The sequence below is a fragment of the Oncorhynchus nerka genome, linkage group LG13 (genome assembly GCF_034236695.1).
Source record: "Oncorhynchus nerka isolate Pitt River linkage group LG13, Oner_Uvic_2.0, whole genome shotgun sequence".
Lineage (NCBI taxonomy): Eukaryota > Metazoa > Chordata > Actinopteri > Salmoniformes > Salmonidae > Oncorhynchus > Oncorhynchus nerka.
The window spans coordinates 96,241,342-96,265,091 of record NC_088408.1 but is presented as its reverse complement, the minus strand read 5'-3'; the positions used below and the strand labels follow the sequence as shown (position 1 = coordinate 96,265,091).

The window sequence follows — 23,750 nt, the reverse complement described above, 5'->3', positions numbered from 1 at the left end:
TCAGTCAATGGCAAATGCTTTTGTCCCCGGCTGAGAAGAGCCATCAGACAGACTCCTGGCCTTTAGAAAACAACAGTTGCCACTGCTGTCCCACGCATGAGTGAATTCCTCAGCTTTCCCGCCAAGTAGAGTTGGCTATGTGCAATGGACATTTACAAAATAAATAAATAAGGTAGCAATTTAGATTGGGATAACCTACCATCCAAATATAATCACCCTAAAAAGCTATATTGTTTATAATACGGTCGTAGTGAATCCCCTGTTGTTGGCACCTGATTATTTATCACCCTGTTTGTTTGTATGTTTATTCCCAATGGTGAAATGTGACTCCATAATTTACAGTATTAAACGGGTTGAGGCCTCCAACTACAGAACATATTGACAAGTCTTTGGCCCAGCGGTACAGAATAAACACAACGTCTAAGTGATAACATCCAGATAGACAGTGGTTTTAATTGAACCTGTAACTCCTGGGAATACAATAAGAATTGTTGTACATGTTGTTACTGCCATCTGGTGTTGTAGAGTGGAATAGTCCAGTGGACGGTTAGATCTTTCTCTGGCCTACTCAATATTGTATTAAATAGCAGCTACATGTACATTCTAGTTTTAACCAGTAGCTTCAGATCGACCATCCTTTTCTCGTGAGATCGCACTCCATTTTCTCTAAACATGGTCAGTCGGATTCACCAGGCGGCTTATTCAGAGCGACTTAACAGTCAATTTTAAATATGCTCCAATGTTCACAAGACGAGTGAGTAAATCCATAATATCTTCATACTTCATTAGGAGAAGCAGGATGTTATGAAAGTACACACCTGAACAGAGTTGCTCAGACACACGTCTGATGCAATGACAAATCTACTGTTTTCTTTTCAGACCACTTGTCAAGAAGATTTCCGTTACATTCTAGAATCCTCGCCCTGAGGGTATTTGTGTTACCTGCCTGACTCTCTCCCACTCTCCCCTGCCTGCCTCTCTCTCCCCCTGCCTGCCTCTCTCTCTCTCTCCCTGCCTGCCTGACTCTCTCTCCCTCCCTCCCCCTGCCTGCCTGCCTCTCTCTCTCACTCCCCCTGCCTGCCTCTCTCTCTCTCTCCCTGCCTGCCTCTCTCTCTCTCCCTCCCTCCCCCTGCCTGCCTGCCTCTCTCTCTCACTCCCCCTGCCTGCCTCTCTCTCTCTCTCCCTGCCTGCCTCTCTCTATCTCCCTGCCTCTCTCTCTCTCCCCCTGCCTGCCTCTCTCTCCCCCTGCCTACCCTCTCTCCCTCCCCGCCTCTCTCTCCCTCCCCTGCCTGCCTGCCTCTCTCTCCCCCTGCCTGCCTCTCTCTCTCTCCCCCTGCCTGCCTCTCTCTCTCTCTCCTGCCTCTCTCTCCCCCTGCCTGCCTCTCTCTCTCCCCCTGCCTGCCTCCCTCTCTCCCCCCGCCTGCCTCTCCCTCCCCTGCCTGCCTCTCCCTCCCCTGCCTGCCTGCCTCTCTCTCCCCTGCCTGTCTCTCTCTCTCTCTCCCTGCCTCTCTCTCTCTCTCCCCTGCCTGCCTCTCTCTCTCCCCCTGCCTGCCTCTCTCCCCCTGCCTGCCTCTCCCTCTCCCCCCCTGCCTGCCTCTCCCTCTTTCTCTCCCCTGCCTGCCTGCCTCTCTCCCCCTGCCTGCCTCTCCCTCTTTCTCTCCCCTGCCTGCCTGCCTCTCTCTCTCCCCCTGCCTGCCTGCCTGCCTGCCACTCTCTCCCCCTGCCTGCCTGCCTGCCTCTCTCTCTCCCCCTGCCTGCCTGCCTGTCACTCTCTCCCCCTGCCTGCCTGCCTGCCTGTCACTCTCTCCCCCTGCCTGCCTGCCTCTCTCTCTCTCTCCCCTGTCTGCCTGCCTCTCTCTCCCTCCCCTGCCTGCCTGCCTCTCTCTCCCCCTGCCTGCCTCTCCCTCTTTCTCTCCCCCTGCCTGCCTGCCTGTCACTCTCTCTCCCCCCTGCCTCTCTCTCTCTCTCCCCTGCCTGCCTGCCTGCCTCTCTCTCTCTCCCCTGCCTGCCTGCCTCTCTTTCCCCTGCCTGCCTGCCTCTCTCTCTCTCTCCCCTGCCTGCCTCTCCCTCCTTCTCTCCCCCTGCCTGCCTGCCTGCCTGTCACTCTCTCCCCCTGCCTGCCTGCCTCTCTCTCCCCCTGCCTGCCTCTCTCTCTCTCTCTCCCCCTGCCTGCCTGCCTGCCTCTCTCTCCCCCTGCCTGCCTGCCTCTCTCTCTCTCTCCCCTGCTTGCCTGCCTGCCTCTCTCCCTCTCCCCTGCCTGCCTCTCTCTCCCTCCCCTGCCTGCCTGCCTCTCTCTCTCCCCTGCCTGCCTCTCTCTCTCTCTCTCCCTGCCTCTCTCTCTCGCTCCCCCTGCCTGCCTCTCTCTCTCCCCCCTGCCTGCCTCTCTCTCTCCCCCTGCCTGCCTCTCTCTCTCCCCCTGCCTGCCTCTCTCTCTCCCCCTGCCTGCCTCTCCCTCCCCCCTGCCTGCCTCTCCCTCTCCCCCTGCCTGCCTCTCCCTCTTTCTCTCCCCTGCCTGCCTGCCTCTCTCTCCCCCAGCCTGCCTCTCTCTCTCAACCCCTGCCTGCCTCTCCCTCTTTCTCTCCCCCTGCCTGCCTGCCGGCCTCTCTCTCTCTCCCCCTGCTTGCCTGCCTGCCTCTCTCTCTCTCTCTCCCCCTGCCTGCCTGCCTGTCACTCTCTCCCCCTGCCTGCCTCTCTCCCTGACTCGCTTTCTCCCTGCCTGCCTGGGAGAGGCAAACCCCTGGCTTGGTTTTTGCTCTGAAATGCACTGGCAACTGTGGGACCTTATATAGACAGGTGTGTGCCTTTCCAAATCATGTCCAATCAATTTAATTTACCACAGGTGGACTCCAATCAAGTTGGAGAAACATCTCAAGGATGATCAATGGAAACAGGATGCACCTGAGCGCAATTTTCAAGGGGTCTGAATACTTTCCGAATGCACTAGTATGAGTTCTGGCCTTGTACTATAGATCCTTTACTATAGTTATCCCTTGATACACACAAATCCCTATTGGTTTGCTTTGTTTGTAGGCAAAAATTACACACCTATCTAGCACACAATATTGCATTGGAAGGCTTGGTATTAAAGTCCATGGGATGTGTAGTTCAATAGCTATAATGAGGAATCATGGAGTGGGATATGTAGTTCAATAATGAGGAATGAGGAATCATGGAGTGGGATATGTAGTTCAATAATGAGGAATCATGGAGTGGGATATGTAGTTCAATAATGAGGAATCATGGAGTGGGATATGTAAGTTCAATAATGAGGAATCATGGAGTGGGATATGTAGTTCAATAATGAGGAATCATGGAGTGGGATATGTAGTTCAATAATGAGGAATCATGGAGTGGGATATGTAGTTCAATAATGAGGAATCATGGAGTGGGATATGTAGTTCAATAACTAGAATGAGAAATCACGGCGTGGCACGTATGATAGCATGTAGCACTGCCTTGAAGTCTCACTGCCAAATAAGTCCCAGAGAGCCTTGGAACGGTCATGTTGTCAAGGAGGGGATCCAGGTATGTATTGTTGTAGTCACATGACCGAGGCTCCTCTATACGTGTGTTAACCCTCTAAAGCCCAATGTGACATACATGTCATATACACCGAGTATACAAAACATTAAGAATACCTTCCCAATTTTGAGTTGCACCTCCCTTTTGCCCTCAGAACAGCCTCAATTCGTCGGGGCGTGGATTCTACAAGGTGTCGAAAGCGTTCCACAAGGACACTGGCCCATGTTGACTCCAATGTTTCACACGGTTGTGTCAAGTTGGCTGGATGTCCTTTGGTTGGTGGACCGTTCTGGATACACACGGGAAAACTGTTGAGCGTTAAAAACCCAGCAGCGTTGCAGTTCTTGACACATTCAAACCGGTGCGCCTGGTACCTTCTACCATCCCCCGTTCAAAGGCACTTTTTTGTTTTGTCTTGCCCATTCTCTGAAGGGCACACACACACAATCCATGTCTCAATTGTTAAGGCTTAAAAATCCTTCTTTAACCTGTCTCCTCCCCTTCATCTACACTGGTTGAAGTGGATTTAACAAGTGACATCAATAAGAGATTATAGCTTTCATCTGGATTCACCTGGTCAGTCTGTCATGGAAAGAGCAGGTGTTCCTAATGTTTTATACACAGTGTATGTAATTTACTTCAAAAACCTGGTATTTGTCGAATAAAATGAATTGATCATCATGGTACGTAGCTAAGCTAGCGGGCTGGTGGTAACAGACATCCTCAACAACAATCTGTATGTTGGCTATGAGCTGCTGTTTGGGCATGTCCAGCTGTGGGAAGGAAAACTGCGTTGAACAGTTTCTTTAGTCTGTCAAGACTTGACTTTCATTTCAGACATAATACATTGAATACAGTACATACAGGGCAATCGGAAATTATTCGGACCCCTTGACTTTTTCTACATTTTGTTGTGTTACAGCCTTATTCTAAAATTGATCAAATACATTTTTCCCCTCATTAATCTACACACAACACCCCATAATGACATCACAACACCCCATAATGACATCACAACACCCCATAATGACATCACAACACCCCATAATGACATCACAATACCCCATAATGACATCACAACACCCCATAAGGACAAAGAAAAAACACAGACATTTTTTTAAAGCAAAAAAATGAACTTATTTACATAAGTATTCAGACCTTTTGCTCTGAGACTCAAAATTGAGCTACGGTATTTCCTGTTTCCATTGATCGTTTCTACAACTTGGAGTCCACCTGTGGTAAATTCAATTGATTGGACATGATTTGGAAAGGCACACACCTGTCTATATAATGTCCCACAGTTGACAGTGCATGTCAGAGCAAAAACCAAGCCATGAGGTCGAAGGAATTGTCCGTAGAGCTCCGAGACAGGTTTGTGCAGAGGCACAGATCTGGGGAAGGGTACCAAAACATTTCTGCAGCATTGAAGGTCCCCAAGAACACAGTGGCCTCAATCATTCATAAATGGGAGAAGTTTGGAACCACCAAGACTCTTCCTAGAGCTGTCCGCCCAGCCAAACTGAGCAATCGGGGGAGAAGGGCCTTGGTCAGGGAGGTGACCAAGAACCCTATGGTCACTCTGACATAGCTATAATGTTCCTCTGTGGAGATGAGAGAACCTTCCAGAAGGACAACCATGTCTGCAGCACTCCACCGATCAGGCCTTTATGGTAGAGTGGCCAGATGGTGGCTACACTTCAGTAAAAGGCACATGACAGTCCGCTTGGAGTTTGCCAAAAGGCACCTAAAGACTCTCAGACTATGAGAAACAAGATTCTCTGGTCTGATGAAACCAAGATTGAACTCTTTGTCCTGAACACCAATTGTCACATCTGGAGGATACCTGACAGCATCCCTACGGTGAAGCATGGTGGTGGCAGCATCATGCTTTGGGGATGTTTTTCAGCGGCAGGGAGACTAGTCATAAATACAACCCACATTTTATCGTCTGTGTTCTGATTTCAACGTGATATCGATATGAGTGCTAAAAATAAAATAAAACTAGTGTTGCGTTTACCTTTCCGCATTGAAACAAAATGCAACAATCCAACATATAGCTGGCGGTCTTCTCCAAGTTGTCTTGTACCAGTGATATTACATAGTACATATTATTCCCAGTCTGGAACTTTGGTGTGACTCCGCCCCCTCTCGTTCTATTGATTTCAACATATGTATATATTATGGATCCCCATTAGTTCCTGCCAAGGCAGCAGCTACTCTTCCTGGGGTTTATTATGGATCTCCATTAGTTCCTGCCGAGGCAGCAGCTACTCTTCCTGGGGTTTATTATGGATCCCCATTAGTTCCTGCCAAGGCAGCAGCTACTCTTCCTGGGGTTTATTATGGATCTCCATTAGTTCCTGCCGAGGCAGCAGCTACTCTTCCTGGGGTTTATTATGGATCCCCATTAGTTCCTGCCAAGGCAGCAGCTACTCTTCCTGGGGTTTATTATGGATCCCCATTAGTTCCTGCCAAGGCAGCAGCTACTCTTCCTGGGGTTTATTATGGGTCCCCATTAGTTCCTGCCAAGGCAGCAGCTACTCTTCCTGGGGTTTATTATGGATCCCCATTAGTTCCTGCCAAGGCAGCAGCTACTCTTCCTGGGGTTTATTATGGATCTCCATTAGTTCCTGCCGAGGCAGCAGCTACTCTTCCTGGGGTTTATTATGGATCCCCATTAGTTCCTGCCAAGGCAGCAACTACTCTTCCTGGGGTTTATTATGGGTCCCCATTAGTTCCTGCCAAGGCATCAGCTACTCTTCCTGGGGTTTATTATGGGTCCCCATTAGTTCCTGCCAAGGCAGCAACTACTCTTCCTGGGGTTTATTATGGGTCCCCATTAGTTCCTGCCAAGGCAGCACTACTCTTCCTGGGGTTTATTATGGATCCCCATTAGTTCCTGCCAAGGCAGCAGCTACTCTTCCTGGGGTTTATTATGGATCCCCATTCGTTCCTGCCAAGGCAGCAGCTACTCTTCCTGGGGTTTATTATGGGTCCCCATTAGTTCCTGCCAAGGCAGCAGCTACTCTTCCTGGGGTTTATTATGGATCCCCATTAGTTCCTGACAAGGCAGCAACTACTCTTCCTGGGGTTTATTATGGATCCCCATTCGTTCCTGCCAAGGCAGCAGCTACTCTTCCTGGGGTTTATTATGGATCCCCATTAGTTCCTGCCAAGGCAGCAACTACTCTTCCTGGGGTTTATTATGGGTCCCCATTAGTTCCTGCCAAGGCAGCAGCTACTCTTCCTGGGGTTTATTATGGATCCCCATTAGTTCCTGCCAAGGCATCAGCTACTCTTCCTGGGGTTTATTATGGGTCCCCATTAGTTCCTGCCAAGGCAGCAGCTACTCTTCCTGGGGTTTATTATGGGTCCCCATTAGTTCCTGCCAAGGCAGCAGCTACTCTTCCTGGGGTTTATTATGGATCCCCATTAGTTCCTGCCAAGGCAGCAACTACTCTTCCTGGGGTTTATTATGGGTCCCCATTAGTTCCTGCCAAGGCAGCAGCTACCCTTCCTGGGGTTTATTATGGGTCCCCATTAGTTCCTGCCAAGGCAGCAGCTACCCTTCCTGGGGTACAGCAAAATGAAGGCAGTTCTATAATTTTAAAAACATCACAATACATTCACCACAGAATTCACAACACATTAAGTGTGTGCCCTCAGGCTACTACTGTACTACCGCATATCTACAATACAAAAAATACATGTGTTTGTATGCATGTGTCTGTGTTTGTTGAAAATGAATGTGGATACGAGTGATGGAGAAACAAGTGTTGCGTTTCTCTTTCCGTCTTGGCGTACCACAAATCAAAACACATCACTCCACAATGTAACCGACTGTCTTCAGCGGGTCGTCCTCTGACCAGTGATGTGAACAGTTATGTATTCAATATATCACAAACTGTTTCTCTGCATATGAATTATTGATTTGGACACTTCAAAAAATGGTGTTTTGACATCTGTCTATTTCGCAAAAAAGTTCTTGCCAACAGGAAGCAGAGACAGCATCATTTTCAACTCATGTTTTATGAATATAACATATAACATTAAATTACAACATTAAAATTGCCAATAGTATTCTACTTAAATGAGGTAAAAACTGGTGAATTAGTCCTGAAACGTGCTGTGATTGATGTCCACCAGAAATAATCTGAAACAGGTTTGCTCTGCTTACGTACAGTTTCTCCAACTCCATAACTGATGGCATTAAAATGGTAAATGATGCACGACTATTGTATTGGCGATTCCCTAATGAACTGCCATTGGCAGTTAGGAGAGAGGGAGGGGAGAGAGGGGAGAGAGGAGAGGGAGAGAGAGGGAGGAGAGAGGGGAGAGGAAGGAGAGAGGGGAGGAGAGAGGGAGGAGAGAGGAGAGAGGAGAGGGGAGAGGAGAGAGGGGAGAGGGAGAGAGGGAGGAGAGAGGGGAGAGAGGGGAGAGGGGAGAGGGGAGAGGGGAGAGAGGGAGGAGAGAGGGGAGAGAGGGGAGAGGAGAGAGGGGAGAGGAGAGAGGGGAGAGGAGAGAGAGAGGGGAGAGGAAGGAGAGAGGGGAGGAGAGAGGGAGAGGAGAGAGGAGAGAGAGGAGAGGGGAGAGGGGAGAGAGGGGAGAGGAGAGAGGAGAGAGGGAGGAGAGAGGGGAGAGAGGGGAGAGGGAGAGAGAGAGGGGAGAGGAAGGAGAGAGGGGAGGAGAGAGGAGGAGAGAGGAGGAGAGAGAGAGGGAGAGGAGAGAGGGGAGAGGGAGAGGAGAGAGGGGAGAGGAGAGAGGGAGAGAGGAGAGAGGGGAGAGAGGGGAGAGGAGAGAGGGGAGAGGAGAGAGGGGAGAGGAGAGAGCTTTCCATAACACGTCCACAATAAATCAGCTTTCCAAACATTATTCTTTTTGAGTGAAGTTCCCATTTATTGCGCATATAAAAATAGCTCCAAAACACATATTCCTGTAGAAAAAGGTGCAGAGAGATGCATTCTATCAGCTGTATCTGTGATAAGGTAACAACTACACACACACATACGCACATACGTACAGTGACCCATGACCCAACATATAGTGCCCTCTAGTGTACAAAATAAGTAAATAAATAACCCTTGACATTTCCACAACTCATAAAACAGGCCAAAATGGCTCCTACAACTATGTTCTATTGCTACCATCAGTTCATTAATAAATTACACCGTAGTTACTCTAGTGTAGGTACATGTCATGTTACGAACAACGATGCGCTGGGCGGTACTTGGATAATAAATATTTCAGATTCTTCAAATAGCCACCTTTTGCCTTGATGGCCGCTTTGCTCACTCTTGGCCTTCTCTTAACCTTGGATTCATTATCTTAACCTTGGATTAATTCTCTTAACCTTTGATTAATTCTCTTAACCTTGGATTAATTCTCTTAACCTTGGATTAATTATCTTAACCTTGGATTAATTCTCTTAACCTTTGATTAATTCTCTTAAACTTGGATTAATTCTCTTAACCTTGGATTAATTCTCTTAACCTTTGATTCATTATCTTAACCTTGGATTAATTATCTTAACCTTGGATTAATTCTCTTAACGTTGGATAATCTGACAGACATTTGTGAGGATTACAAGTATGCTTTAACGTTGTGGTGATTATACTGTAGGTTGTTCCGTAATGCCTTCAGACTTACCGTTAGTACCCTAGTGATGACAGCGTTCCTTCAGACTTACCGTTCCTACCCTAGTGATGACAGCGTTCCTTCAGACTTACCGTTCCTACCCTAGTGATGACAGCGTTCCTTCATACTTACGGTTGCTACCCTAGTGATGACAGTGTTCCTTCATACTTACCGTTCCTACCCTAGTGATGACAGCATTCCTTCAGACTTACCGTTCCTACCCTAGTGATGACAGGGTTCCTTCAGACTTACCGTTCCTACCCTAGTGATGACAACGTTCCTTCAGACTTACCGTTCCTACCCTAGTGATGACAGCGTTCCTTCAGACTTACCGTTCCTACCCTAGTGATGACAGCATTCCTTCAGACTTACCGTTCCTACCGTAGTGATGACAGCGTTCCTTCAGACTTACCGTTCCTACCCTAGTGATGACAGCGTTCCTTCAGACTTACCGTTCCTACCCTAGTGATGACAGCGTTCCTTCAGACTTACCGTTCCTACCCTAGTGATGACAGCGTTCCTTCTCCACTATATACTCATGGCCAGTCTGGGACAACTCCAGCATCTTGGGAATGTCGACTCTGAAACCGACCCTGAAACAGCCAGAGAGAAACACGGTTAGGTCATGAGTTTTCCTAACCAGGGTTTTAAAACTATCTTTTTCCACTGGTGGCACTGCTACTACTAATTTATTCAGTTGGTGATTTATTCACATGATTTGTTTGCACACATTTTTTTCTGACCCATGTCCCATAGTGTACCTGTACTCCATCCAGAACCATCCAGAACCATCCAGAACCAGACTAATAAATAAACTAGCCCTCTTTTAAATTAGCTTGCCCTTGCAGAGTTTGACAGTCGGCTAAATTTGCCAGCGGCACACAACTGAAAACTACTGGCCTATAATGAAAAGAATACTGGCCTGGGAAAGCGGATGATGCGTGCATTATTTAAAATGTTACCTGTAATTTATGTAAGTATGTAGCCTATAATAACCTAGCCTCCATATACAAATAATTACATTTTTACATTGATTGTTTTGGAGGGAGAAAATAAAACCTTTGTGCATTCTGAAAAAGGGTATTATTGTTTTGGTCACTCTACAGTTGTAGGACCCTATAAAATCAGTTCTCTTTCGGCAAATTTCATTTTCACGGTTTTATTTTTTCCCGTTTTTTCCCAAATTCACTCTCAAAAATCACACTTTTAAATGAGAAAAACGACACAAATTTGATGCTTTATGCTTAAAAATCAAATCACAAGACCACTTTGGAGGTCTGGGAACAATTCTTTGGCAGGTGTAGTTGCCCTTCCATTCAATTGCACACCTGGCAAGTAGACCGCTGTGTTTGGCTAGCGGTGTTTTTGTCCTGTACAATGTACCAGGTAGGCTACATGTGATGGCAGAGTTAGAAACAAGAAGAAAAAAAAACACCATGATCGATACAAATGATCAAGATAAGTATTCTTGGGGCGGCAGGGTAGCCTAGTGGTTAGAGTGTTGGACTAGTAACCGAAAGGTTGCAAGCTCAAATCCCCGAGGTGACAAGGTACAAATCTGTCGTTCTGCCCCTGAACAGGGCAGAACGAATTTGTTCTTAACTGACTTGCCTAGTTAAATAAAGGTAAAATAAAAATTCTGCCAAGTAGGCCTGCTTTGCAGTCAACCTTTAATTGGGAAGGTTTTTGGGGGAAGCCTTCAGAATGTTCCTTTAAACAGTGCATGGGGGGCTTCCTCTCAAGGTTTTGTTCCTAGGTTTTTTTGGGGTGTCAAAAGCATTTTGACAAATGTAAAAAAAAAAAAAGGACGATGTAAATTTGATTGATTGATAACGGGAGTGTTGCCCACCTCTCTTGTTCTTGGGGAACTTCTTTGTGTAGTTCGTTCTTCAGAGGCAGTAGTTTGGAGATGATATCTAGTGCCACTACGTAGAAGTCCACATCATCATCCAAGATCTACATGACAAAGAACAGAGAACACAGGATATATGAACAACAAGTGTATGAGTGATGTGTGTGGATGGGGGGGGGGGGGTGAGAGAGACAGAAACAGAAGGGGGAAAGATTGAATTTCCCTCAGAGAGAGAAAGAACTTTGTGACACTCACTCTCTGCACAAGGTCGGCTCCTCCCACAAACGCTGCTCCGTTCTCCTGGGCTACTTTGACTTGATCAGGATTCTGACAAGAACAGACAGTAGCCTTCATTTATATTTACTACAGTATGAACACAATGCAGAGCACCATGGGACCTATCCTGACATGGGCTGCATTTACACAGGCAGCCCAATTCTGATCTTTAGCCCAACTATTGGCAAAAGTGTTGATCTGATTGACCAAAATACCTATCGGAGGTAAAATAACAGAATAGGGCTGTGAACGTAACTCACAATGACATCAACTCCAGTCTTATTGTGTGGTACAGTGCAGTAGGTGTGTTTACTGGAGCTAAGAGTTCTCCGATTGCCAAATATAATATGCGCCACTTGGCTGAACCTTTGATCCAAAGCGATGTACAAAACAATATATGCACTCACTGTAATGTAAAGTGTAATGTGTTTGCTCCCTGCAGGAACTGAACCACGCCACCTTGATGTTGTTAGTGCCACTCTCTTGCTAACTGGGGCAATAACAGAACGATGTTCATATACAGATTATATATATATATATTTACAATATACAGTACCAGTCAAAAGTTTGGACAAACCTACTAATTCAAGGGATTTAAAACAATTTTCTACATTGTAGAATAATAGTAAAGACATCAACACTATGAAATAACACATATGGAATCATGTAGTAACCAAAAAAGTGTTAAACAAATCAAAATACATTTTTTTTCTCTAAATACATTTTATATTTGAGGTTCTACAAATAGCTACCCTTTGCCTTAATGCAGCTTTGCACACTCTTGGCATTCTCTCGGCATTCTCTCTGCATTCTCTCGGCATTCTCTCTGCATTCTCTTGGCATTCTCTCGGCATTCTCTCGGCATTCTCTCGGCATTCTCTCGGCATTCTCTCGGCATTCTCTCGGCATTCTCTCAACCAGCTTCGTGAGTTAGTCACTACTTTTCTACAATGTAAATAATTGTAAAATAAAAACCCTTGAATGAGTAGGTTTGTCCAAACTTTTGACTGGTACTGTACATCACTGCCAGTTCTAGTTGCCATACAGATTATACACAGTGCATTCGGGAAAGTATTCAGACCCCTTGACTAATATTTTGTTACGTTACAGCCTTATTCTTAAATTAAAAATCCATAAAAATAAAAAAACTCAATCTACCCCATAATAACAAAGAAAAATATTGTTTCAAACGTATAAATACAAAAAAACTGAAATATCACATTTACATAAATATTCAGACCCTTTACTCAGTACTTTGTTGAAGCACCTTTGGCAGTGATTCCAGTCTTTGGCAGTGATTACACCTGTATTTGGGGAGTTTCTCCTATTCTCCTCTACAGATCCTCTCAAGCTGTCAGGTTGGATGGGTGTTGGAGGAAATTATAGTTGAAATGATTAATTATGTATACATTTATTTAAGAACTATTTATTCTAATACTATTATGTTATGGTATGAAATGTATGGGTTCTTGGTTAAGCTGTTACTGAAAATGTAAGTCAAATGAATTAATTGTCTGTACCTTGCGGGTTTAAGGGAGAGGGATGGTATATCTTTTCTGACAGATAAGAATGGTCTTTGATGTTCCATTAGTGGAGGAGAAGATGTCTTTTCTGACAGATAAGAATGGTCTTTGATGTTCCATTAGTGGAGGAGATGTCTTTTCTGACAGATAAGAATGGTATTTGATGTTCCATTAGTGGAGGAGAAGATGTCTTTTAGACAGATTGGAATGTTTGTTTTATGAGGGGAGTAGAAGATCTCCAGACCTGAAGACACTGCGCTATTGTGTGGATCGGAGAGGGTGTGAGAAGCTGATGATGTCATTTTATGTTGTCTCTTTAAAATGTAAGGTTCTTTGTATTCATCAAGAATAAATGCTTAACTTGTTTTTAAGACTGGTCTCTTGCTATTTCATGCAAAATGATAAACGTACAACTTATTATGAAATAGATAAGAGTGTGAATTTAGTTTTGGCTACAAAACATATAGGAATTTAGAATTCCTCTAACAATGGGGAGCATCGCGGTACAGCTATTTTCAAGTCTCTCCAGAGATGTTAGATCGGGCTCTAGCTGGGCTTACTCAAGGACTTTCAGAGACTTGACCATTCTACCATGTAGGCCTGATTGGTAGAGTGCTGCAGAGAAGGTTGTCCTTCTGGAAGGTTCTCCCATCTCCACAGAGGAACTCTAGAGCTGTCAGAGTGACCATCAGGTTCTTGGTCACCTCCCTGACCAAGGCCCTTCTCCCTCGATTGATCAGTTTGGCAGGGCACCAGCTCTAGGAAGAGTCTTGGTGGTTCCAAACTTCTTCCATTTAAGAATGATGGAGGCCACTGTGTTCTTGGGGACCTTCAATGCTGCAGACATTTTTTGGTACCGTTCCCCAGATCTGTGCCTCGACACAATCCTGTCTCGGAGCTCTACAGACAATTCCTTCCATCTCATGGCTTGGATTTTTTCTCTGACATTCACTGTCAACTCTGGGACCTTATATAGACAGGTGTGTGTCTTTCAAAATCCAATAAATTGAATTTATCACAGATGGACTCCAAACAAGTTGAAGTTGAATTATCGATGGAAACAGGATGCACCTGAGCTCAATTTCGAGTCTCATAGTAAAGGTTCTGAATACTAGTGGTTAGAGAGTTGGGCCAGTAACCGAAGGGTTACTCGATCAAATCCCCGAGCTGACAAGGTAAAAATATTTCGTTCTGCCCCTGACCAAGGCAGTTAACCCACTATTACCGAGGCATCGAAGACGTGGATGTTGATTCAGAGGGGAAGACGTGGATGTTGATTATGTCAGCCCCCTGCACCTCTCTGATTCAGAGGGGAAGACGTGGATGTTGATTCAGAGGGGAAGACGTGGATGTTGATTCAGAGGGGAAGATGTGGATGTTGATTCAGAGGGGAAGACGTGGATGTTGATTATATCAGCCCCCTGCACCTCTCTGATTCAGAGGGGAAGACGTGGATGTTGATTATATCAGCCCCCTGCACCTCTCTGATTCAGAGGGGAAGACGTGGATGTTGATTATATCAGCCCCCTGCACCTCTCTGATTCAGAGGGGAAGACGTGGATGTTGATTATATCAGCCCCCTGCACCTCTCTGATTCAGAGGGGAAGACGTGGATGTTGATTATGACAGCCCCCTGCACCTCTCTGATTCAGAGGGGAAGACGTGGATGTTGATTATATCAGCCCCCTGCACCTCTCTGATTCAGAGGGGAAGACGTGGATGTTGATTATGACAGCCCCCTGCACCTCTCTGATTCAGAGGGGAAGACGTGGATGTTGATTATGACAGCCCCCTGCACCTCTCTGATTCAGAGGGGAAGACGTGGATGTTGATTATGACAGCCCCCTGCACCTCTCTGATTCAGAGGGGTTTGGTTAAATGCGGAAGACATTTCAGTTAAAGGCATTCCGTTGTACAACTGACTAGGTATCACCCCTTTCCCCTTTTGTAAATAAGGTAATTCAGTTTTATACTTATTTTGCAAACATTCCTAAAATCCTGTTTTCGCTTTGTCATTATGGGGTATTGTGTGTAGATTGATGAGGGAAAAAGTTGATTTAATCCATTTTAGAGTAAGGCTGTAACGTAAGAAAAATGTGGAAAAAGTCAAGAGCTCTGAATCATTTCCAAATGTACTGTATTTCCATGTACACATCACTGTCAGATCAACAAGGGATTTCAATAGAATGACTGATTAACATGTAAATTACTTAAGGACTCGGTCCATCAAGGAAGACATAACATAAATCAAACAAATAAATTAGCTATTGATGTTGGAAACAGCACACAGGAGATTTTGGCCAGTGTGACACAGGCAGCATAATTCTGATATTTTTTTCTCACTAATTGTTCTTTTGACCAATCCGATCTGTGAAAGATCTGATCACAGATCGGATCGGACAAAAGAACAATTAGTGAAAAAAAATATCAGAATTATGCTGCCTGTGTAACTGTGTCACACTGGCCAACATTACTGGACAGGTAAGCTTCATTAACAAGATAGCTAGCTAGAGAATTGCCTGGAAACCCGATGTTGCATTGAATTGTATGTCAGGCAGAAATTAACATTTGAATCAGTAAAGTTTCCTCTAACGACCTCTACAAGTCAGAATGTTGAAAACAATTATATTTTAAAGTACTGTACTGGTTGTCTGTGCGGTTGGTCCTTTTGGCGGTAGGAATGTGAGACAATATATCCACAGGAAAGTAGAATTACAAGAACCTTTCAAAGCACTGGTAGAGCGTTCAGATTTCCATCACCTGAAGCATGCGGACAAGATAACAGCACACTTGCCGAGCAGGTGCATGTGTTTACATAGTTCTGCGCGAGTTGTGAACTTCAACAACTACGCAGAGGATAATCCAATAGTATTAGCAGAACGCCACCCAGGACACAAACACTTTGGTGGAAAGCTGCTGCCATCCCATGTGACAAAAGCAGCGATGTGGCGTCTCTAAAGGAATCGATGACAACACATGGTATGTAAAGCATAAACACAACATTTTGATTATTTAATTTACCTCCAACACTACTTTTATTCATCTCACATTTTCTCTGTTATTTCATGTTTTACAGCTTCGATTCTCTAGAGCCTGGTGTCGTCGCCAAGGACCGTTTGGACTCAGTCGGGACCAGGTTTCAGAGCTTCGATTCTCTAGAGCCTGGTGTCGTCGCCAAGGACCGTTTGGACTCAGTCGGGACCAGGTTTCAGAGCTTCGATTCTCTAGAGCCTGGTGTCGTCGCCAAGGACCGTTTGGACTCAGTCGGGACCAGGTTTCAGCTGCTACGGCAATGCTGACATCCTTCCTCCCATAGATGGTCTGCCTGTACAAGCACCACCTGGACTGGACAGCTAGACAAACGTATATTTTTGAGAAGATCAGGGAGTTTTGCGACGAAGAGGCTAAGGACATCACATGCCCTGCACCAAAGTCAAGGGCAGGACAGAAACAGGCTCTCCGAATGCGTCGTACGACACCGGCTCCGATGTGGCAGGCTTTAATATCAACATGTTTCAAGAAGACCACCATAGTTCCTGTGCCCAAGAGCACGAAGGTAACCTGCCTAAATCACTACCGACCTATAGCACTCACGTCTGTAGCCATGAAGTGCTTTGAAAGGCTGGTCATGGCTCACAACACCACTGTCCCAGAAACTCTAGACCCACTTCAATTTGCATACCACCCCAAAGGATCCACAGATGATGCCATCTCTATTAGAGGTCGACCGATTAATCGCAATGGCCGATTAATTAGGGCCGATTTCAAGTTTTCACAACAATCGGAAATCAGTATTTTTGGGTGCCGATTTTTTTTTTTTGCACCTTTATTTTACCTTTATTTAACTAGGCAAGTCAGTTAAGAACACATTCTTATTTTCAATGAGGGCCTAGGAACAGTGGGTTAACTGCCTTGTTCAGGGGCAGAACGACAGATTTTTACCTTGTCAGCTCAGGGGATCCAATCTTGCAACCTTTGTTAACTAGTCCAACGCTCTAACCAACTGATTACATTGCACTCCAAGAAGAGCCTGCCTGTTACGTGAATGCAGTAAACCAAGGTAAGTTGCTAGCTAGCATTAAACTTATCTTATAAAAAACAATCAATCAACGACTGTCGTTGCTCCAATGTGTACTTAAACATCAATGCCTTTCTTAAAATCAATACACAAGTATATATTTTTATATATTTTTTTGCATACTTAGTTAAAAGAAATCCAGTTTAGCAGGCAATATTAACCAGGTGAAATTGTGTCACCTCTTGCGTTCATTGCACGCAGAGTCAAGGTATATGCAACAGTTTGGGCCGTCTGGCTCTTTGCGAACTAATTTGCCAGAATTTTACGTAATCATGACATAACATTGAAGGTTGTGCAATGTAACAGGAATATTTAGACTCATGGATGCCACCCGTTAGATAAAATACGGAACGGAATAAACGTTTTGTTTTCGAGGTGATAGTTTTCGGATTTGACCTAAGACTCGTATTTCTGTGTGTTTATTATAGATAAGTCTATGATTTGATATTTGATAGAGCAGTCTGACCGAGGGGTGGTAGGCAGCAGCAGGCTCGTAATAGTTAAAGGTATATGGTTTAGAGAAATAGTCAACGCGTTATAATTCCTGTAATAACTTGCGGCTGAACTTGAAAGGGGGGTTCATGTCTTCCATAGAGAAGGTCTTGATCTACTTCCAATAAGGTCTGTGTTTTTTAAACCACCTCTGTTCATGTCTTCCATAGAGAAGGTCTTGATCTACTTCCAATAAGGTCTTCTGTTCATGTCAATAAGGTCTGTGTTTCCATAGAGAATGTCTTGATCTACCAATAAGGTCTGTTCATGTCTTCCATAGAGAAGGTCTTGATCTACTTCCAATAAGGTCTGTGTTTCGTGCTTAAACCGCCTCTGTTCATGTCTTCCATAGAGAATGTCTTGATCTACTTCAGATAAGGTCTGTGTTTCGTGCTTAAACCGCCTCTGTTCATGTCTTCCATAGAGAATGTCTTGATCTACTTCAGATAAGGTCTGTGTTTCGTGCTTAAACCGCCTCTGTTCATGTCTTCCATAGAGAATGTCTTGATCTACTTCAGATAAGGTCTGTGTTTCGTGCAGGCTTAAACGCCTCTGCGTTTTGATACCCGTGTAAATCTCACCAGGATAAGGTAACGTTTGTCAAAATATTTTCATAAATCCACTCTACAAAAAAAGTGATTTTCGCTTATATTTAGCCAATATTGATCAGAGTTACCTTGTCCTATGGATATCTACACAGCTATAAAATTGGCAAGGTGGTGTAAGCCTACACGAAACACAGACCTTATTTTAAGTGAATCTAAAAATATCCTATGGAATAAATGAATGAAGGAACTGCTTTTCAGATTTTGCTAGGTGTCATGGGAATTATGACTCGCACTTTGGTAGTCATTTTGGTAGTGTTGCAATTGTCATTATTACAAAAATGTATGTGTGTGTATGTATATACACACACACACACACACACACACACACAGATAAAAAAAAATGGCAGATTAATCGGTATCAGCTTTTTTTTGTCCTCCAATAATCGGTATCGGTGTTGAAAAATCATAGTCGGTCGACCTCTAATCTCTATTGCACTCAACACTACCCCTTTCCCACCTGGACAAAAGAAACACCTATGTGAGAACGCTATTCGTTGACTACAGCTCAGCGTTCAACACCATAGTGCCCTCAACACTCATCACTAAACTAAGGACGCTGGGACTGAACACCTCCCTCTGCAACTGGATCCTGGACTTCCTGACGGGCCGCCCCCAGGTTGTAAGGGTAGGTAACAACACATCCGCCACGCTGATCCTCAACACAGTGGCCCCTCAGGGGTGCGTGCTCAGTCCCCTCCTGTACTCCCTGTTCACTCATGACTGCAAGGCCAGGCACGACTCCAACACCATCATTAAGTTTGCCGATGACACAACAGCAGTAGGCCTGATCACCGACAACGATAACACAGCCTGTAGTAGAGAATGGCCAACTTCAAGTTTTCATAACAATCGGTAATCAGAATTTTTGGACACCGATCATGGCACCGATCATGACATTGCACTCCACGAGGAGACTGCGTGGCAGGCTGACTACCTGTTATGTGAGTGCAGCAAGGAGCCAAGGTAAGATGCTAGCTAGCATTAAACGTATCTTATAAAAAACAATCAATCTTAACATAATCACTAGTTAACTACATGGTTGGTGATATTACTAGTTTATCTAGCGTGTCCTGCGTTGCATATAATCAATGTGGTGCCCGTTAATTTATCATTGAATCATAGCCTACTTCGCCAAACGGGTGATTTAACAAGCGCATTCGCGAAAAAAGCACTGTTGTTGCACCAATGTGTACCTAACCATAAATAATCAACACCATTCTTAAAATCAATACACAAGTATATATTTTTAAACCTGCATATTTAATTTATTTTAACTAGGGAAATTGTGTCACTTCTCTTGCGTTCTGTGCAACAGAGTCAGGATATATGCAGCAGTTTGGGCCGCCTGGCTCGTTGCGAACTGTCTGAAGACCATTTCTTCCTAACAAAGACAGACAACTTCGCCAAACGGGGGATGATTTAACAAAAGTGCATTTGCGAAAAAGCACAATCGTTGCACGAATGTACCTAACCATAAACATCAATGGCTTTCTTAAAATCAATACACAGAAGTATATATTTTTAAACCTGCATATTTAGTTAAAAGAAATCCAGGTTGGCAGGCAATATTAAACTAGGGAAATTGTGTCACTTCTCTTGGGTTCATTGCACGCAGAGTCAGGGTATATGCAACAATTCGGGCCTGGCTCGTTGCGAACTAATTTGCCAGACTTTTACATAACATTGAAAGTTGTGCAATGTAACAGGAATATTTAGACTTATGGATGCCACCCGTTACATAAAATACGGAACGGTTCCTGTATTTCACTGAAAGAATAAACATTTTGTTTTCAAAAATATTAGTTTCCAGATTTGACCATATTAATGACCTAAGGCTCATATTTCTGTGTGTAATTATGTTATAATTAAGTCTGTGATTTGATAGAGCAGTCTGACTGAGCGGTGGTAGGCAGCAGCAGGCTCGTAAGCATTCATTCAAACAGCACTTTTGTGCGTTTGCCAGCAGCTCTTCGCTGTGATTCAAGCATTGAGCTGTTTATGACTTCAAGCCTATCAAATCCCGAGATTAGGCTAGTGTAACTGATGTGAAATGGCTAGCTAGTTAGCGGGGTGTGCGCTAATAGTCCTTCAATTGGTGACGTCACTCGTTCTGAGACCTTGAAGTAGTTGTTCCCCTTGTTCCCCTTGCTTTTGTGAAGCGATGGGTAACGATGCTTCGAGGGTGGCTGTTGTCGATGTGTTCCTGGTTCGAGCCCAGGTAGGGGCGAGGAGAGGGACGGAAGCTATACTGTTACACTGGCAATACTAAACTGCCTATAAGAACATCCAATAGTCAAAGGTATATGAAATACAAATGGTATAGAGAGAAATAGTCCTATAATTCCTATAATAACTACAACCTAAAACTTCTTACCTGGGAATATTGAAGACTCATGTTAAAAGGAACCACCAGCTTTAATATGTTCTCATGTTCTGAGCAAGGAACTTAAACGTTAGCTTTTTTACATGGCACATATTGCACTTTTACTTTCTTCTCCAACACTTTGTTTTTGCATTATTTAAACCAAATTGAATATGTTTCATTATTTTAGACTAAATTGATTTTATTGATGTATTATATTAAGTTAAAATAAAAGTGTGCATTATTCATTCAGTATTGTTGTAATTGTCATTATTACAAACATATATATATAAAAATCTTCAGATTAATCGGTATGGGCCTTTTTTTTGGTCCTCCAATAATTGCTATCGGCGTTGAAATATCATAATCGGTCGACCCACAGAAGGTAGTGCGTACGGCCCAGTACATCACTGGGGCCAGGCTTCCTGCCACCCAGGACCTCTATACCAGGCAGTGTCAGAGGATAGCGCGTACGGCCCAGTACATCACTGGGGCCAGGCTTCCTGCCACCCAGGACCTCTATACCAGGCAGTGTCAGAGGATAGCGCGTACGGCCCAGTACATCACTGGGGCCAGGCTTCCTGCCACCCAGGACCTCTATACCAGGCAGTGTCAGAGGAAGGCCCTAAAAATTGTCAAAGACTCCAGCCACCCAAGTCATAGACTGTTCTCTTTGCTAACACACTGCAAGTGGTAGCGGAGCGCCAAGTCTAGGTCCAAAAGACTTCCTAACAGCTTCTACCACCAAGCCATAAAACTTCTGAACAGCTAATCAAATTATTACTCAGGCTACTCAAGACTATTTGCGTTGCCCCCCTCCACCCTCTTTTACACTGCTGCTACTCTCTGTTTATTATCTATGCATAGTCAATTTAACTCTACCTACATGCACATATTACCTCAATTACCTCAACTAACCTGTACCCCAGCACATTGACTCTGTACTGGTACCCACTGTATATCGCCTCCACATTGACTCTGTACCGTAATACCCTGTATATAGCCTCCACATTGACTCTGTACCGTAATACCCTGTATATAGCCTCCACATTGACTCTGTACCGTAATACCCTGTATATCGCCTCCACATTGACTCTGTACCGTAATACCCTGTATATAGCCTCCACATTGACTCTGTACCGTAATACCCTGTATATAGCCTCCACATTGACTCTGTACCGTAATACCCTGTATATAGCCTCCACATTGACTCTGTACCGTAATACCCTGTATATAGCCTCCACATTGACTCTGTATATAGCCTTTACTGCTGCTCTTTTTTTCTCTACTTATCTATTTTTTACTTAATTAACACTTATTTGATTTTGTTTTGGGAATATAGATTATTTTGTTATAGATTACTTAGCAAGATGTGGCTGGTGGTTATAGCATTTCTTACACATGACCCATCAATTTAGACAAGTGCGTCTGGGTAAGAATCATCTAACATTTATACATATATTTATCTGGACACTTTCTATTTACCTGGAATGTTTCCTTATTGTAGGGTACTACTTTTAGTCTTAATCTTTACTACACTACTCACTGTTTAGCACATGATCTCACATGAATCCTTAAAGAGATGTGCGGGGCAGGTTTAACAGGGTGTAAACAATGCTGAATGTGTGTAGACAAAGGAGAGCTCTCAAGTAGGTACCAAAACATTCAAAGGCCATTTTCTCAAAAGTGAGTTTACAAGTTGATCAACTTTCAAAGCAGAATTACTTTCCCATTGTTCCTGAGCTGTAGTGTATGATATATCATTTTGTAGCTCTGAGTCTCTACTTTTATCCAATGTAAAAAACACAATTTGAAACTTTGATACATAAGACCGAATCCAGGTGGTCGGTCATCATAGATCCTCCTCTCCACCCTCTCCGAGTTGGGCATCTCCGGCGCGGCCCACGCTTGGATTGCGTCCTACCTGACAGGTCGCTCCTACCAGGTGGCGTGGCGAGAATCTGTCTCCTCACCACGCGCTCTCACCACTGGCGTCCCCCAGGGCTCTGTTCTAGGCCCTCTCCTATTCTCGCTATACACCAAGTCACTTGGCTCTGTCATAACCTCACATGGTCTCTCCTATCATTGCTATGCAGACGACACACAATTAATCTTCTCCTTTCCCCCTTCTGATGACCAGGTGGCGAATCACATCTCTGCATGTCTGGCAGACATATCAGTGTGGATGACGGATCACCACCTCAAGCTGAACCTCGGCAAGACGGAGCTGCTCTTCCTCCCGGGGAGAGCTGCTCTTCCTCCCTGGTCTCCGACATCATAGTGGTCTCCGACATCATAGTGGTCTCCGACATCATAGTGGTCTCCGACATCATAGTGGTCAGAATAGCTCAGGTGGAACAAACTTAAACTTGCAGCTTTTTTCAATGCTGATTTGAATGCCATTGAGAAAACAAAGAGGTGTCAAAAAAAAAAAATTGCAAACATCCTTTCTGAATTTAAAAGTAATCATTGAAATAACATGTCGTTTTTCTAAAGTATCTAATCTGATTACAATACTTTTGCTGGTCATCTAACCCTGGTAGTAAGTAAGGGCTCCCGAGTGGCGCCGCGGTCTAAGGCACTGCATCTCAGTGCTAAGGCGTCACTACAGACCTGGTTCGATTTCAGGCTGTATCACAACCCGCCGTGATTGGGAGTCCCATTGAGTAGCGCACAATTGGCCCAGCGTCTTCCGGGTTAGGGCTTGGCCTTCATTGCAAATAAGAATTTGTTCTTAATTAACTGACTTGCCTATTTAAACAATACACTTTTTTTTTTAAGTTGCTAATTAGCTAAAAATGGTCTGTGATGAGATTTAAACTCGCAACCTTTGGGTTGCTAGACGTTCTTGTTATTACGCACGACTTTTGTTTTTGCCTTAATGCCTTAAGTAACCACCAGTCTTATGTAACCATGCCAAACGTAACATATCACACTAATTTAAGTATCCTATGTTACTTCTAGTGTAAGAGACCACGCTGAGTTATTGAAGTTATTGAATCCTACTAGTTAGCATCAGTAGTTAGAACATTAGTTTGCTAGCTACATGAGTGACAAAGGCTGCTAAATAGATAATTTTGCTAACGTCAGCTACTGGCCCGAGTTTGTTGGAGTCGACAGCTAGGAAAAGTATGCAACATAAATGCATTGCCTATGCATCATCATATGGACAGTTTATTCTAATCATTGAACTGCAATTGAATTTAAGATTTAAAAAATATAGTTTGTAGAACTGACCTTTTTCAATCCTCGTCCAGGTTGCCATGTTTAAATATATATATATATATAAAAAATTACACCAGTGCACCTTGCCTTATTTTAAATTCGTCACGTGTAGAAACAACGCAGGCAACTTTGCATGCCGGTGGGGGGCAGACGGTACGAGCTGGAAGCCATGTTTGTT

At 44.3% G+C, this 23,750-nt stretch overlaps 1 protein-coding gene across 2 annotated transcripts; it reads right to left on the bottom strand.

Annotated features, from left to right (window-relative positions):
• Window positions 1-8,400: 8,400 nt before the first annotated feature.
• LOC115121996 (large ribosomal subunit protein uL1m-like) lies at window positions 8,401-23,663 on the bottom strand. 2 transcript variants are annotated; one of them, XR_003862393.2, is made up of 4 exons: window positions 23,585-23,663; window positions 11,264-11,335; window positions 11,006-11,112; window positions 8,401-9,749 (listed from the first exon to the last, which is right to left on the bottom strand). XR_003862393.2 is itself a non-coding variant. In XM_029651149.2 (3 exons), exons 1-3 carry the CDS (start codon window positions 11,360-11,362, stop codon window positions 9,659-9,661), a joined length of 297 nt encoding a protein of 98 aa, XP_029507009.1. In that variant the 5' UTR covers window positions 11,363-13,520; the 3' UTR covers window positions 8,401-9,658. The 2 variants fall into 2 exon arrangements, 1 of the variants encoding a protein (XP_029507009.1); XM_029651149.2 differs by lacking the exon at window positions 23,585-23,663 and having other exon boundaries at window positions 11,264-13,520.
• Between the last annotated feature and the right edge of the window lie 87 nt (window positions 23,664-23,750).